Source organism: Aspergillus campestris, assembly GCF_002847485.1.
Source record: "Aspergillus campestris IBT 28561 chromosome Unknown P168scaffold_10, whole genome shotgun sequence".
In the NCBI taxonomy this organism is placed as follows: domain Eukaryota; kingdom Fungi; phylum Ascomycota; class Eurotiomycetes; order Eurotiales; family Aspergillaceae; genus Aspergillus; species Aspergillus campestris.
In genome coordinates this window covers 1,261,538-1,275,858 of record NW_020194345.1, presented here as the reverse complement: position 1 = coordinate 1,275,858, position 14,321 = coordinate 1,261,538, and the positions used below count along the sequence as shown (strand labels likewise).

The window sequence follows — 14,321 nt, the reverse complement described above, 5'->3', positions numbered from 1 at the left end:
TTTACCCTACCATGATATATATATCTTAACTAGGTGTCTAATTAGACTAGATTGGGGTCTCCAGGGGTCTCCAGGATCAGAACAGATCCTACTTCTTGCTCTGTTAAATTGATAAGGCTTTGAGCACCGATTGGCAGCATGATAGGTGGTTGAAGAAGAGTTCTAATTAATCTACGCGTTTGAATAGGGTGAACCACTCGGTAGTGAATCATGTTAGGAAATGAAATACAATGATATGAATAAATGACTAAGCGTGGCATTGCATTAGGAGATTGTGTAGCCAAGCTCTCCAAATCCCTTTAAGTCAACATTATTGTAATCTGTTCTGATACGCCTGCTGCGATGCTGCGAACCAAGACAGGGTGTCTAGTCTGTAAGCGGTCTTTGTATGTAATGAGCGAAGAGATACTTACTCAAACGGGTAGGCAGGCGGAGGCGCAAGAAATGCGATGAAAGCAAGCCTCGATGTGAGCGATGCATCAAGTCCGGCCGTCAGTGCCACTGGCCTTCCGCAGAGCAGCATTTGGACAAACGACATCGCTTCCGGCCCCACGGATCAGCCCATGATCCATCATGGGCTGGACGATATGTCTATGGAGATACTGCGCCATGTGAACTACCTTATACAAGTCCATCTCATCAACAATTAATCATCGCGCGGGTGTTCGAATCCGATTCGGAACCACGCCTCTTAGCCCATTTTGTAGAGAGGCTTTGTCCCTTGCTATTCTTGTCCACAGGTCATCCAGCATTTCAGGGTGACTGCATCTCATACGGGAAGGAGTTAAGTGTTCGATTTGAAGCAGCCCGGACGGGCGTGTTGGCATGCAGCGCCCTACACTTATACAGCCTCACTCTGGACAGGCGACTGAAAGCAGTGGCCCTCAATTACTACTCCGCGACGGTGTCCAGTGTCTATCGGGCTTTTCAGAGTATCAACACGGCTGCCTGCCCCAACGATTTCTTTACGTCCTGCGATGGAAGATACGATGCGCTGATGCTTTCGATTGTGTCACTTTATCTTTACGGGGTACGTGCGTGCTATCGACGGTTCAGGCCCATCAGTAACCCGAATCAAGATTCAGTATGCTACTTATTTGTGCTTACTGACATGTTTTTGAAACATAACAGCATTTGACCGGAGAGTCCGATTATAGTCAAGATATCGCCCAACATGTTGTCGGAGCAATGCATTTGCTGCGTTCGCGTCTCGCATTGAAGGGAATCAACCGCCCATTCGACTGGGTGATTGCCGAAAGTATTTTCTACCAACTATTCATGCTCTCAGTCCGGTACGCTAGTGACTGGACATTACGAGTGGACGAGGAGATTTGGAATGAAGCGTTTCAATGTTCCATTTTTCCTGACTCGCCCCCAATAGCCAACAGGCCTATCCTGGGCATTCCTGTGTCCCTTTGCAGATTCATCGCCCGAATCGCACGGCTTTGCCATGGCCCTCTGCCACATTATATACCCGAATTCGTGTCACTTTTACAACACGAAATGCGCGATTGGGAGAGTTGGCTGCTTCCGCTTGCTTTCTCTGATAACTCAGTCTCTTATAACGCGGTCCCCATCGAACCGAACCCTGTGGATGATACGACTGTGATGTACGTTTTGGCTGCGTCGATTCTTCTAGAAAGGTTCAGCACATTACCGGATGGCTTAAGCTTAGAAACTTCCTTCCTATCGAATTTTGGCTCTTCGAGACGACGAGAACACGCACTGGGTCTAGTGCGCCGGCTGATTCTAGATGTGAGATGGACAAAGAACTACCTTGCGGCGTGGCCCACAATGATCATTGGGACTCTAGTCGAAACTGAGGAAGATGCGTCACTGATGAAGCAAGACTCTGACCAGCGCCAGATAATAGCCGCGAGAGGGGAAGGCATTTTCCTGAATCCTAGGACTCTTCATCCTTGGCAAGGTTGATAATAACATATGCGGTCCATTTTGTGAGGCTAGATATGCGAGAAACGGCTTTCAAATGTTCTGTCGCAAAGAATACCACTCGGCTACAAAAAGATATCTAGACACTTCTGAGCTCTGTGGGTACTCTTTTATGCACTATCTTATATTGCGACATGTTCTTACAAGACTGTGGCTCGTATGAGGGCACCAATCATTGATATTTGCGCAAAGTCCTTGACGTTCTGGGGGTTCAAGCGCCCCCTGTGAGGAAGAAGTTGGTTGATTGAAACAACCGAATAACCCAAAGCCCGAGTTATATCACTCCGAGATTTAGTTCATGCTGTAAACAGTTAGTAATCTGGCGCGGGCACCAATCACTGATATTTGCGCATTTTTGCTTGGCGATCCTTATAGAAGCCAATCGGTTGTGATTACGACCTCGGGGATATCTATATCTAGGTACGATGTTCAAGAGGCTCCATTCTTTACGGATGCATTAGAGAATGCCTGCGTGATCTCCAGTCTCAAGGAATATATAAAGTCGTACACTGTGCTAGGTTCATTCATTCTACAAGAGATTTCTGATTTCGCTCCATTACACCCTCTTATCTTCAAGTTCTACCCATCTGTCAACCAACTTGTACGCTTCGAAAATGGCTATTACAGAGGATTGGCAAGCGCTAGTAGATCAAAAGCTCATTGATCGCGCCTCACAAATTCCTCCAGCATGGAAACTTTCCAGCGACTTGACCGAACTTGTTCGTCCAGACGCTTCAATTAGTGCCTTTGACTTGTTGCGGAGAACCACTCTTCTCAGCCCAAGAGAACTTGAAATCACAGAGACATACAGTGCAGAAAAGCTCGTTGGATTGCTTGCAACTCGTCAAATCACCTCGTTGGAAGTGACTACCGCTTTCTGCAAGCGGGCTGCAATTGCACAGCAGCTGGTAAGGTTGCTCCTCGCCCTCTTCTGCTTTGACTTAGTTACCGCCGAGACTAACCTCTAGCCTTGTAGACTAACTGCCTGACCGAGATATTCTTCGAGCAGGCAATAGAGCGAGCCAAGGAACTCGACGAGTACATCCTGAAGAACGGACGTCCGATGGGTCCGTTTCACGGCCTTCCGATAAGTCTGAAGGTACTTACTTTTGCGCTCTGGGTCTGACACGTAAGATCATATCATTGACTATTCTTTGTGCAGGACACCTTCATGATAGAAGGCCAAGCAGCTACACTGGGCTTTATCTCCTTCCTCAGGAAGCCAACTGCGACCAAAAACTCTTCTCTGGTCGAGATGCTCCTCGAGGGAGGCGCAGTATTGTACGTCAAGACAAACGTGCCTCAGACACTTTTCGTAAGTTGTTTCTTCCTGTACCTCTTCACTTCTCACTTCCGGACTTCACCTGAAACCCAATAGACATGCGAATCTTACAATAGACTCTTCGGTACAACCATGAACCCGCATAACCTGAGTCTAACCGCAGGTGGAAGCAGCTCCGGCGAAGGAGCACTAGTAGGTATCAGGGGATCTATCCTAGGAGTTGGGAGTGATATCGGTGGCTCGATACGAGTCCCGTCTCTATGCAATGGTATCTACGGGTTCAAGCCCACTACCAATCGCGTGCCGTATGGAGGCCAACAAGAATTACTCCGAAGAGGGTGGCCGGGGATTCTCCCTGCTGCTGGGCCACATGCCCAATCTGCATCGGACCTGACGTTTTTTGTTCGATCGGTTCTTCTTTCCAAGCCATGGCTGAGGGACTCCACTGCCTTGGCCGTACCATGGCGAGAGATCCCGAGGAAGACACGGCTTACCATCGGGGTCTTCTTGAATGATCCGATGTTTCCGGTTTTCCCTCCAATCGCCCGGGCGTTGCAGGCTGCGGTAGCTAAGCTGAAGAGTGCTGGGCATGAGGTTATTATTGTGACCGCTCCGCCCCTAATCACAGGAGTAAACGGAGCGACGCGGTCCCTTATGCTGGATACTAATGACACGATCTCCAAGTATCTAGCAGAGTCGGGAGAAGATCCAGTCGAGTGTGTCCGCCAACTCAATCCAGCAGCTCTACTCAACCAGGATGTATATTCACTAGACGATGTGTGGCAATTCATCGCCGAGAGAGAGGACTACAGAGAAGACTGGGGCAAGGTATGGCGGGAAAACCAGCTCGACGTTCTCCTTTGTCCAGCTTCTCGGGGAACAGCCGTACCGCATGACAAGTACGGGGCTCCTGTATACACTTTGATCTGGAATTTTCTTGATGTGAGTTAAGCCCGCGGGTGACTGTCAACCGGCCCTGTTAACAAGGACATTTAGTTTCCTGCGAGCGTTATTCCCTACGAACATGCCAGCAAAGCACTGGATACGGCGGAAATGGATGGATGTGAGTTACCTTAAGAGCATGACATTACAACCCAGGCTAAATGAAATGTAGTCAACATTGATGAAGTTGACGGAGCACCTTGCCATGTGCAAATTGTTGGCTGGCAGTTCCAGGACGAGGAAGTTCTTTCTGCGACGGAGACTATTGCTGAGGTTCTCAACTCATGAACCTCTCGTTTCGATGCCAGGCTCCTTGTTTACTCAAAGAAGTAACCTCCTTCAATCTTGGTTGCTAGAAATTAATATCGGTTGCACAAATTCGCTATGGTTCATTTGTATGTCCTCGGTGAGGAGTTCAATTTAGAGAGTCGCGGTGCACATGATAAGACGAACATGTCATGTTTTATTAATATATAACTTACTCGGTTTGTTTAACCCACACTGGTTGTATACTACGAGCGGATCAGATCGCTCACATGATAATTGGCATAAGTATAATTGATCACACAAGAAAATAACACGAAACAAGAAGCCACCATGAAAAAACCATCAAATCAGGAGACCGCCATCAAGAATCCACTGAATCAGGAAACCACCATCAAAAAGCATCAAATCAAGAAGCCACCATCGATAAGCACGAAATCAGGAAACCACCATCAAGAATCCAACCAATCAAGCAAGAAACTACAACGAGCGAGTGTGCGGACCACGTCTCTTCACACCAGCCGTACGATTCCCCTTGGTCCCATTCTGAGCCTGCCGCGCTGCAGGCGTCCCATTCGCAGCGGATTCCTGGCCTCTGGGCTCCATGTCTGCTTCCTCCGGCTTGTCATTCGCGGTGTCTTTGCTGTCGAGATACGATCGCAGCGACGCCAGGTACGGCTCTAGGTCGCTCGTGATGGACACGGTTGACATGTCGACTTTTTGCTGTCGTTCGCTTTGGCGAATGAGGTGAATGTTCGTTCTCCAATTTCCACCCCACCCTGTAGATAGGTAGGTACTAAGACGAGACCGGTCAGCGCAGGCGTTTTATATTTTGCAAGGAACTGGAATGGAGTGGATGGATGGGTACATGGCTGGGAATAGCAGGTAAGGTAGTATAGTATACCCTCAACTTGGACAGTCTTGTCTTCTAATGTCTTTTCACTGCTGCTCTCGACGTTGGCCGTAGTGGTTGACACCTTTTTGTCGTTCTTACCCCGGAACGGATCTGTAGTCGCGTAGGAATATATAGATAGATAGCGATGCTATCCTCTCATCGGAACAAGACCACCCAATCGATAACTGATTTCCGGGAAGAGCAATTCCGCCTTGTGAAGCCCTAAAAGGGACGGACAACACACAACTTAACAACTGGAATTACGAACGACGAAGCCAAGAAAGAGGCCAAAGACGGTGTGAGCTTCAACTTGAAAAGGATAAATCGACTCGTCTGGTATAGTGATTTCCCGTTCCGCCTTGAAAGTTGAGAGGAATCTGCACGGGATTGAGGATGGGTGTGATCTGCATTGGGGGGTTTAGACGGTGCGTGGGCGTCGTCATACGGCTTCTTCTTTCTCTTCTTGGGAGAATTTGTCTTTGTTTTATTTTATTGTTTGACTGTTAGATTGTGGGGTTGTTGGGTTCGACGCTGGAGGGTGTGTGGTGCTGGTGGGCTGTTGGTGCAGATGGGATGATGGTGATGGACAATGGGATATATCCAGTGCGTGAGGGACCAAATGGCGGTGGGTAGATAGATAGACAGATAGATGGATAGATTTTCAGAAGTAGATATGGTTTCCTTTTGTTTAAAGGGTGGTGTAATATTTTCGTTCTTCCTTATGATTATGCGGCAAAGATGCGGACCAGATCAGTCCGTATTGTCAGTCGAATCTGGATAGAAATAGACAGAGGGACAGCAAAAGCAGTACGGATTGCAGAGATGAACAGAGAAGGGGATTAATCCTCGGAAGATGATTTGATCCGGATCGAAGCACTTTTTTCGGCGTTGTGCTTCTTGCACTGCAGTTTCTTTCTTTGTCTATGGGTGGGATTGATTGAATGGGGAGCGGGATGAGGATAGTCAAGGATGAGTTGGATGGTGATCTTTCCCTAGTTGGCGCTGTCGGTGATTCGCCTTGCTGCGTCTTATTTGTCAGTGAGCTGGAGTCATTGTCTGTGGTTACTCAGTACTTGGATAGGAAGAGATGTTGGGGAATAGCTTCTGGAATGGGATATTCTATGGTCTTCAGCCTGTTATCTAGGTATTTATCAGTGGGGGAGATACTGATACTGATAGCGATAGTAGACAGTAGTTGCGCGATCCGAGATACCAGACGGTCTGACTGAAATGACGGGGTCCAGTGCGCTGGACTGATGAATACAGAGTAGAACCGAATTGACGAGATGAATGGTGTCAATGAGTGGTGGATGATGAAAGGAAATACTAACCCATCCGGGCAAAACAATCCAGCGACTCCAACCACGCGTCGCAGAGAGAGCCGTGCTTTTACCCCTCACTCTCCTCATTCCGCCGTTGGGGATACTCCCCTCTTTGTTTGGTTTACTGGCTGACTTTGGTAGTTTGATCCGTGTCTATAGTTATCAATTGAGATAGAATGGGTTCAACAGAGGGGTGGAGGGATAGGTGGGATGGATATAAATCGTGATAGTTGGCTGTCACTCTGTTGCGTCCATTGACAGTTCAGTATTGCTCTGTATCGATTCAATCAAATCACCATGGCCACTCCCTTTGTTTACCACGCCAAGGCTCAATCCACCTTTAAACCTCCGTTGATTGCGAACGAGAATGCCTTCCTGGGTGATATCGACTCAAGGTATATACACTGACTTCAAGGTTCCATGACAATGTACAGTACTCGATACTGATAATCATAGTGACCGGTATAACCCCGACAAGCCCATGACGGCCGGTTTCTACCGCCTCGAAAAAGGCACCCCCCTAGTCTATGAATACACCTACGACGAGATGAAGATCATCCTCGAGGGCGAGTTCGAAATTGCCGACGAGACCGGCCAGAAAGTGACGGCCACACCGGGGGATGTGTTCCACTTCCCCAAAGGGACCAAAGTTACGTTTACGACGCCGTCATATGGGCTTGCTTTCTTCGTAAGTCACCCCACTTTTTGTGTTCAAGAAAAACAACTTCCAGTCCTGTAAGGGGACCGACTGCTGTCGTCATAGTCCTTTTCTGTGGCTTAGTGGCTAACAACGGCGGACGCATAGACCGGGCAACGAGCCAAGGGAGGGGCGTAAGGGAGAGATAAAGCTCCATAAAATTCTCGGCGGGTCGGTCAGATCTGGGATCAAAACAAGGAACTCGAAAGGCTGGTTAGGTTCGGTAGTGGCCCAGGTTGGGGTTTGGTTCACGCTGAAAATCTCGTTTGTTTGTTTGGGTCTCCGGCCTCGGACCATGGATCGCGTTCGGATCCCCACCGCGTCTGGCTGTGACCGTGGTTCGGTGTAAACAGCTGCCATCTTGATCTAAAGATCTGTACCAAGATATCATGCATGGGATATGGAAATATTGTCTTCTTCAATTATGGCGTAGTATGCGAAAGATATGGAAGTGGTCCTTGATGCAGAGACTAAGTAGAGCCTCAAAAATCCACTCTAAGCAATGTGCATGACCACTGGATCCCGGTCTTCCCGATAGATCGCACGATCTCGCTAAATCATGATAACACGGACGGACAAATTCATAGACACGAACTAGTGAATGACTTGCAGCCTCGTGCAGAGCCAAAGCTGTCCACTGGGTCATCTCGCACGGGTTCCATTTCCAGGCCTAAGCGCCTCGATCTTGGTCGTATCCGGGGACGATCCCGCGGCTCCTGGGATAGATTAACTCGGAATTCGCCTAGACAAGACCTGGAATGACCAGTGAGCATTTAGAATGGCCTTGAATGCTCAGAACTAGAGACTGCGAGTAAGCTGCGAGTAAGGGAGTTGCCTGGACAACGGGGCGTAAGACATTCGCAAGGCAGCTGGGGAGGAAGGTAACTTTACCCAAGAGAGATTAGCAGGAGGAAGAGAGGGAGCAAGTCGGAAATAAGACAAGGAAGGAGAAGAGTGGAGAGAGAGAAAGTGAGAGAGAGAGAAGTGTAGTGGCTCAGCTGGAATCGTGATGATTTCAAGAGTATTTGAATGAATACCTGAGGAATCAGGTCTCTTCCTCCCTCTTTTCTCCCTTCGTTCTTCTTTCTTCTTTCTTCCTTCTCTCTCTCTTCTTCATCCTGCTTGATCTCATCTTCAACCTCCTCTCTATATCCACTCCTACTTTGACGTCTACTCCATTCTCTTCCTTCCCGCCATCTCCCTCCTCACTAAAAGGATCGTCTTGTCCCCCTCGTCCCAATCCAGTCTAGGCGTGTTACTCCCCCCCCCTCCTCCCGTGGAAATCACCGCGATTGTGCTTCAGCGCGTACGCTCTCAACAAAGCCATTATTACCTTTCAAGCACGGAAGTGGCTTATACCTGTCTCAATTCATCTCTTGCGCAATCTGTCACGTTGCTGGTCTGTCGCGGAAATTTTATCCTGCTCAGCTCGTGTTGATCAGACCCTAGCCCCATTTCGTGACCCCCACACCGACAACTTGCGCGACCTTCCCTTGTGGTTTTCGCCCTTGATAAGGGTTGCGTCTCCCACGTTGACTTTGACTCATTGTGAACTTTTCCCCCTTTCATCCACTACATACAGGTGGCCATGAGCGTGGACTTTTCTTACGACCTGGCCGATCGTCCGGCTGGCCTTCGTCTGCCCAACCCCCCGCCGCTGCTGCACACCCGCTCGGGCAACGAACTCGCCACCGATCGCCCCTCCACGCCCTTTCAGAATGCCTTCACCAGTCCGGTTCAGACCCCGCAAGGGAGCCCCAGCAAAAACAGGATGCCCCCGGGTGCGCTGGATTTGCCAAATGTCTTCGATACGGCGATGAAGTTGGCACCGAGCTCCCCCACCAAGGCCACTCACAACCACTACCAGCACCCCATGTTCGCCCCACCCAAACCGTCCGGAGACGACTTCAACGAGAGCGTCATTCGCCAGCCCCCGAGTCCCACGCGGAAATCCAACAAGGAGAACACGCCACCGAGTTCCACACGCATCCCGAAACCCCTGGGGTCCAACCCGGCCGCCGCCGCTATTTCGCGTCACGAACATTATCAGACCCGCGATGTCGAGAGCATCCAGAAGCGCTCGGTGCAGATGCGCGGGCTGACGGCCGAGGAATTGGAGAAACTCCAGAATCCCCGCGTCAAGCGACTGGTCAATGTGACTCAACTGTGTAAGTTCCGGAGATTTGTTGACCTTTATTTCTGAACTAACATCCCGTGATCTGGGACTTAGATTTCCTCGACCACTACTTTGACCTGCTCAGCTACTTGAACAACCGCCAGAATCGCTTTTCCCAGTTCTGCTCAGCCTATCCGGAGCCGCCCGCCACCCCGATGGACGACTACGAGCCGGCGTTGGCGAAATATCTCGGGCGCGAACGGGCGCACCTGCGCAAGCGCCGGACTCGCCTGCGCCAGCACGATTTCCAGATCCTGACGCAGGTCGGCCAGGGTGGATACGGGCAGGTGTACTTGGCGCAAAAGAAGGATACCCGGGAGGTGTGCGCGCTGAAGGTTATGAGCAAGAAGCTCCTGTTCAAACTGGACGAGATCCGCCACATTCTCACCGAGCGCGACATTCTGACGGCGGCCAAGAGCGAGTGGCTCGTGAAGCTGTTGTATGCATTCCAGGATCAGGACCAGATCTACCTCGCGATGGAGTACGTCCCCGGAGGCGATTTCCGAACGCTGTTGAACAACACCGGGGTCCTGCACAATCGCCACGCCCGATTCTACGTGGCCGAGATGTTCAGCTGCATCGATGCCCTGCACGCCCTGGGGTACATCCACCGCGATCTGAAACCCGAAAACTTCCTCATCGATTCCACCGGCCATGTCAAGCTGACGGACTTTGGGTTGGCGGCCGGCATGTTGAACCCCGGCAAGATCGAGTCGATGCGCGTGAAGCTGGAGGAAGTCGGCAACACCCCCGTCCCGTTCGGCCGCCCGATGGAGCAGCGCACGGTCGCAGAGCGCCGGCAGGGATATCGCACGCTGCGCGATCGACAGGTCAATTACGCCAAGTCGATCGTGGGGTCGCCCGACTACATGGCGCCGGAAGTGCTCAAGGGCGAGCAGTACGACTTTACGGTGGACTACTGGAGTCTGGGATGCATGCTGTTCGAGGCGCTTGCCGGATATCCGCCGTTCGCAGGCGCTACGGTAGACGAGACGTGGCAGAACCTGAAGAACTGGACCAAGGTGCTGCGCAAGCCGGTGTACGAGGACCCGAACTACTTCCTGTCGCGGCGCACGTGGGACCTGATCACGCGACTGGTTGCATCGAAGGAAAAGCGGTTCAAGAACATCCAGGAGATTCACGCACACAGCTACTTCAGCGAGGTCGACTTCAACCGACTGCGCGAGCAGCGGGCGCCATTCGTGCCGGAGTTGGACTCGGAGACGGACGCGGGCTACTTTGACGATTTCAGCAGCGAAGCCGACATGGCCAAGTACAAGGAGGTACATGACAAGCAGCGGGCGCTGGAGGAGATGGCCGAGCGAGGTGACAAGATGAACAAGGGGTTGTTTGTTGGATTTACATTCCGGTATGTGCCACAGAAAGGGGGATCACCTATTCTCCAGCTAACCAGTATTTAGCCATCGCAAGCCCGCCGTCGACGGAACCAACCGGGGGACTCCACGGAAGCCTCTCCCGATGGACGGGACATTCGGAACGATGTTTTAAGGTCTGATGGGTTGTGTTTTAGTTTCTATTCTTGCGACGACGAGCTGGCCTCGAGCGTCGATCACTGAGCGGGTATGTCTTTAATGTTGCATGCGTTATGTTGCCAGATGAGAGGAGATGAGGTGGAGACGGAAAGAGCTGGGAGATTCATTGTATGATATGATACAGTATCGTAGATGGCATTCATATTCACCGTCCATCTTTTCTCGTAGAGTATATGTTTAATCCCCTCCTCGTAGGGTATATGTTTAGTTCCCCTCCTCGATCTGATGCACCATGCGGAGAATCTCCGACTCGTTATCACCAATCACCGCCTGCGCATTCGTCCAGTCAACAGTCTATAAAATCGAAAAAAAGTCAGCATCCATCAACCACACCACTCAACTCAAATCCCCAACCAAAAGAGAGAAGGGAGAAAGAAACATACAATCGGCCTAACAAACCCACTCCCCCCATCCTCCTTAAACTTCCTCACCGCATCCTCCGCATCCTTCGCACCCTTAATCACATCCGAAACCGCATAAGCCTTACTATTCCGGCTGGTACTCGCCGCATTGGCATCCGCCGAAACGTAATCGAGGATATTGCGCAGCTGGTCGGTTGTGGGCGGGGCGGTGGTGACTTCGAGCTGGAAGTCGCCGCGGGCGGTGGAGGAGGCTGCTGTTGAGGCGCGCTTGAGGATGTTGTAGGCGTTCGTGGAGGTTGAGGAGGAGGGGGCGTGGAAGAGGGTTATGGGGTCGAGGGTTTTGGCCTGGATTTGGTTAGTTTTGTTTTGCGTTTTTTTGATAGAGGGTTGGGTGTTGCGTTTTGAGGTGGTTGGATTGGGTTGGGGTGGTTGATTGGGATGATGGGAGTGGGATGGGAGTGAGGGTGAGGTGAGGGTGAGGGTGAGGGTTATGGTGAGGGTAATGAGGAATACATACGAAGCGGAAGACCATCTTGACGGTTTCTTGTCTTGTTTCTGTAACAATTGGTGAAAGTAGTTGTATAGTGAGGTGTTGAGAGATGGAGGGAAATCCAACTGGCTGCATGACTCGACAGGGATGCTGATTACGTCATGTTTGTCATCTTTGTCGGGCCGGTTTTTTTCTTCTTTTTACTTCTTTGATGGACGATTTTGGACGATTTTGAACTATTGTCGACGATTTCAAGACAATTCTAAGACAAGAATAGTCATGCTATGTCAAAATCACCACTTGTGTGAGGATGCTATCGCAGTAGGGGCAGTTGTTGCTGAACCCAAACAGATGTAGGATAGTGTCATATCTTATAACTGCAACGATAGAGGTGCACGATTAGTAGTCGTGAATTGTACTGTATATATTGTAGCATGATCTCGCCTTTGCTGAAGGTATTGTCTAGCTTCATATAGCGGCCAGGGCATCACGCCTTTTGTCTTTAGAAAGTCATGTGGAAACGAGTAGGTCTGAGATGTACACCTGCGGTACGACGTCCATGGTTGTCTTATCTTGGTTAAAGAAGCAATAGTGGGCATATGCACCATTGACATGGGTCTCACAGACAGGTAGAGCAGTGAATGCAACTATATGCTATATGAGTTCGTTGTATACTGTGTCAATTTGAATCAATCTTGTCGATTTCTCCTGTTTCCGCGTAATTCATTCAATCTATCTAGTTTTCTCGGTCTTCTCAACACAGTACCTATAGTACACTGCTATTCCCCAACAAGCCAATCCCCTATATCATAAAGATCAATCCAGTCTCAACATCACAACCTGCAAGTCAACTAATAAACAACCTTAGGAACCCCAGGAACAGTCCAAACCACCCTATCCATAAATCCCTCCCTCGTAAAAACCTCCACCAACCCATCCCGATCCTCCTTAAAATGCTCCCACGACTCAAAATGCACCGGGATCATCACATCCGCGCCAATCTCCCGCATCAATCGCACAGCCTGCTCCCCATCCATCGTGATCTGAATCGATCCAACAGGAAATTCAAATGTCGCGTTGCCCAGGTTCAGAAGAGCAGCCGTGACGTGCCATCTTTTCCCGATTTCCTTCAGCTCGTCGATGTACACCGTGTCGCCGGAGAAATAGATCGCGTTGGGTTTACCTGACTCTGCATGGACGCCGAGTGAGTCTGTTTCTAGAATGAAGCCGGTGACTTCGCCGACGGGGAAGTGCTTGCATGGGGTGCCTGTGATGCGGAAGACTTTGTCCCCAATGGTAGACGTCACTGTTTCCCAGGGACGCAGGCCGACGACTCCGGGCCGGGGACGCAGGTTGTTCGCGCCATCGGGTGTAGTAAACACCTTACGGGCGTCTAGCAGTTTACGACCCTCCGGGTCGAGATTATCGAGGTGGTCTTCGTGGCTGAGAAGCACTGCGTCGATGGGGGGCAGCTCGTTGAGCTGGAGGGCCGGGCCGCGGCGGTTGATGAGGTGCGGTGGAGGTGGGATTGCATCCAAGCCGAGGGATTTCAGATCGGTTTGTTCCCAGACGCGGGTGGATTCGTATTCGCTGCCGTCGATGGAGCCGAAGAAGGGGTCTGTTAGGAAGGTTGTGCCATTTATATTGAGGATTGTGGTGGCCGTTGTGATGTGGGTTATGGTTAGAGTTGGGGTTGACATGTTGGGTGGTAGTATATAATGATGGCTGTAGATGAGTATGAATGGGAGTTGGATGTTGTACACAACATTGGGGAATGTTTCTCCTTTTATAATGGACAGGAAGTCTATTAGATATCCTTTGACTGGTTTACAAACACGTTGGTAATCGTCTGCTGCTTCCATGGTTTCCGTCTATACTCGGCCATCCCACTCTATATGCCGAGTGGGTCAAAAGCTTCTAGAAGACTCGCGTCGGCATCCCGCTGGCACTGATTAACCTCGATCGATATGATTAGCTAGCAATTCGAAACAATAAAGATTAGTTATAAAGCACCTCTAATTATACTTGATGGATAATGCTGATCAAGCTGATTGGCAGTCTTTTTCAAGGATATTATTACCTACGTAGTCAATATCACCGGCATCCCACTTGCCACCAGTCTCTGCCAAATGCCTACACATCGTATATTTTCCGTAAAAACGGTAGAAATTGTCTTGCAAATGCCTTTTATTATAGAATACATAGATTGCTGCAGATAGTTGTACACATGATTCAGTCCCAAGTCATAGCAACTCACGACGAGTTTAAACTTGGATGAAACTTCACTGCATGTACAGCTCCATTCCACTGCTTGTCACTACCTCGGGTTTGGCATCGAAGCTGGGAATGTACATGTCTCGATCATGCCTTCAGTTTCTTGCGGTCATA

General features: G+C 50.0%; 5 protein-coding genes across 5 annotated transcripts; 4 read left to right on the top strand and 1 right to left on the bottom strand.

The window, feature by feature from the left end:
- Positions 1-342: 342 nt before the first annotated feature.
- P168DRAFT_306455 (Zn(II)2Cys6 transcription factor) lies at positions 343-2,019 on the top strand (the record flags this gene model as incomplete). The annotated part of the gene is made up of 3 exons (XM_024839032.1): positions 343-373; positions 426-1,030; positions 1,132-2,019. The coding sequence occupies 3 exons, from the start codon at positions 343-345 to the stop codon at positions 1,930-1,932; spliced, it is 1,437 nt and encodes a 478-aa protein (XP_024690892.1). The 3' UTR covers positions 1,933-2,019.
- Positions 2,020-2,564: 545 nt separating this feature from the next.
- P168DRAFT_333700 (amidase) lies at positions 2,565-4,462 on the top strand (the record flags this gene model as incomplete). The annotated part of the gene is made up of 6 exons (XM_024841682.1): positions 2,565-2,858; positions 2,927-3,049; positions 3,113-3,265; positions 3,329-4,174; positions 4,229-4,295; positions 4,362-4,462. 6 exons carry the CDS (start codon positions 2,565-2,567, stop codon positions 4,460-4,462), a joined length of 1,584 nt encoding a protein of 527 aa, XP_024690891.1.
- A 2,255-nt stretch (positions 4,463-6,717) lies between these two features.
- P168DRAFT_292385 (cupin domain-containing protein) lies at positions 6,718-7,774 on the top strand. Its single transcript, XM_024837572.1, has 3 exons — positions 6,718-7,050; positions 7,112-7,343; positions 7,461-7,774. The coding sequence occupies exons 1-3, from the start codon at positions 6,953-6,955 to the stop codon at positions 7,488-7,490; spliced, it is 360 nt and encodes a 119-aa protein (XP_024690890.1). The 5' UTR covers positions 6,718-6,952; the 3' UTR covers positions 7,491-7,774.
- Positions 7,775-8,940: 1,166 nt separating this feature from the next.
- On the top strand, positions 8,941-11,037 carry P168DRAFT_306453 (serine/threonine-protein kinase; the record flags this gene model as incomplete). Its single annotated transcript, XM_024839031.1, has 3 exons — positions 8,941-9,520; positions 9,583-10,897; positions 10,950-11,037. 3 exons carry the CDS (start codon positions 8,941-8,943, stop codon positions 11,035-11,037), a joined length of 1,983 nt encoding a protein of 660 aa, XP_024690889.1.
- Positions 11,038-11,285: 248 nt separating this feature from the next.
- P168DRAFT_320842 (uncharacterized protein) lies at positions 11,286-13,633 on the bottom strand (the record flags this gene model as incomplete). Its single annotated transcript, XM_024840400.1, has 3 exons — positions 11,286-11,375; positions 11,465-11,788; positions 12,857-13,633. The coding sequence occupies 3 exons, from the start codon at positions 13,631-13,633 to the stop codon at positions 11,286-11,288; spliced, it is 1,191 nt and encodes a 396-aa protein (XP_024690888.1).
- Positions 13,634-14,321: the final 688 nt, after the last annotated feature.

What these genes read in the sequence shown, in the direction of transcription:
- P168DRAFT_292385 (XM_024837572.1), top strand. Translation starts at nt 6,953, where the DNA reads ATGGCCACTCCCTTTGTTTACCACGCCAAGGCTCAATCCACCTTTAAA. An exon ending in CTGGGTGATATCGACTCAAG is followed by an intron (nt 7,051 to 7,111) that starts GTATATACACTG and finishes TGATAATCATAG; the next exon opens with TGACCGGTATAACCCCGACA. An exon ending in CATATGGGCTTGCTTTCTTC is followed by an intron (nt 7,344 to 7,460) that starts GTAAGTCACCCC and finishes GCGGACGCATAG; the next exon opens with ACCGGGCAACGAGCCAAGGG.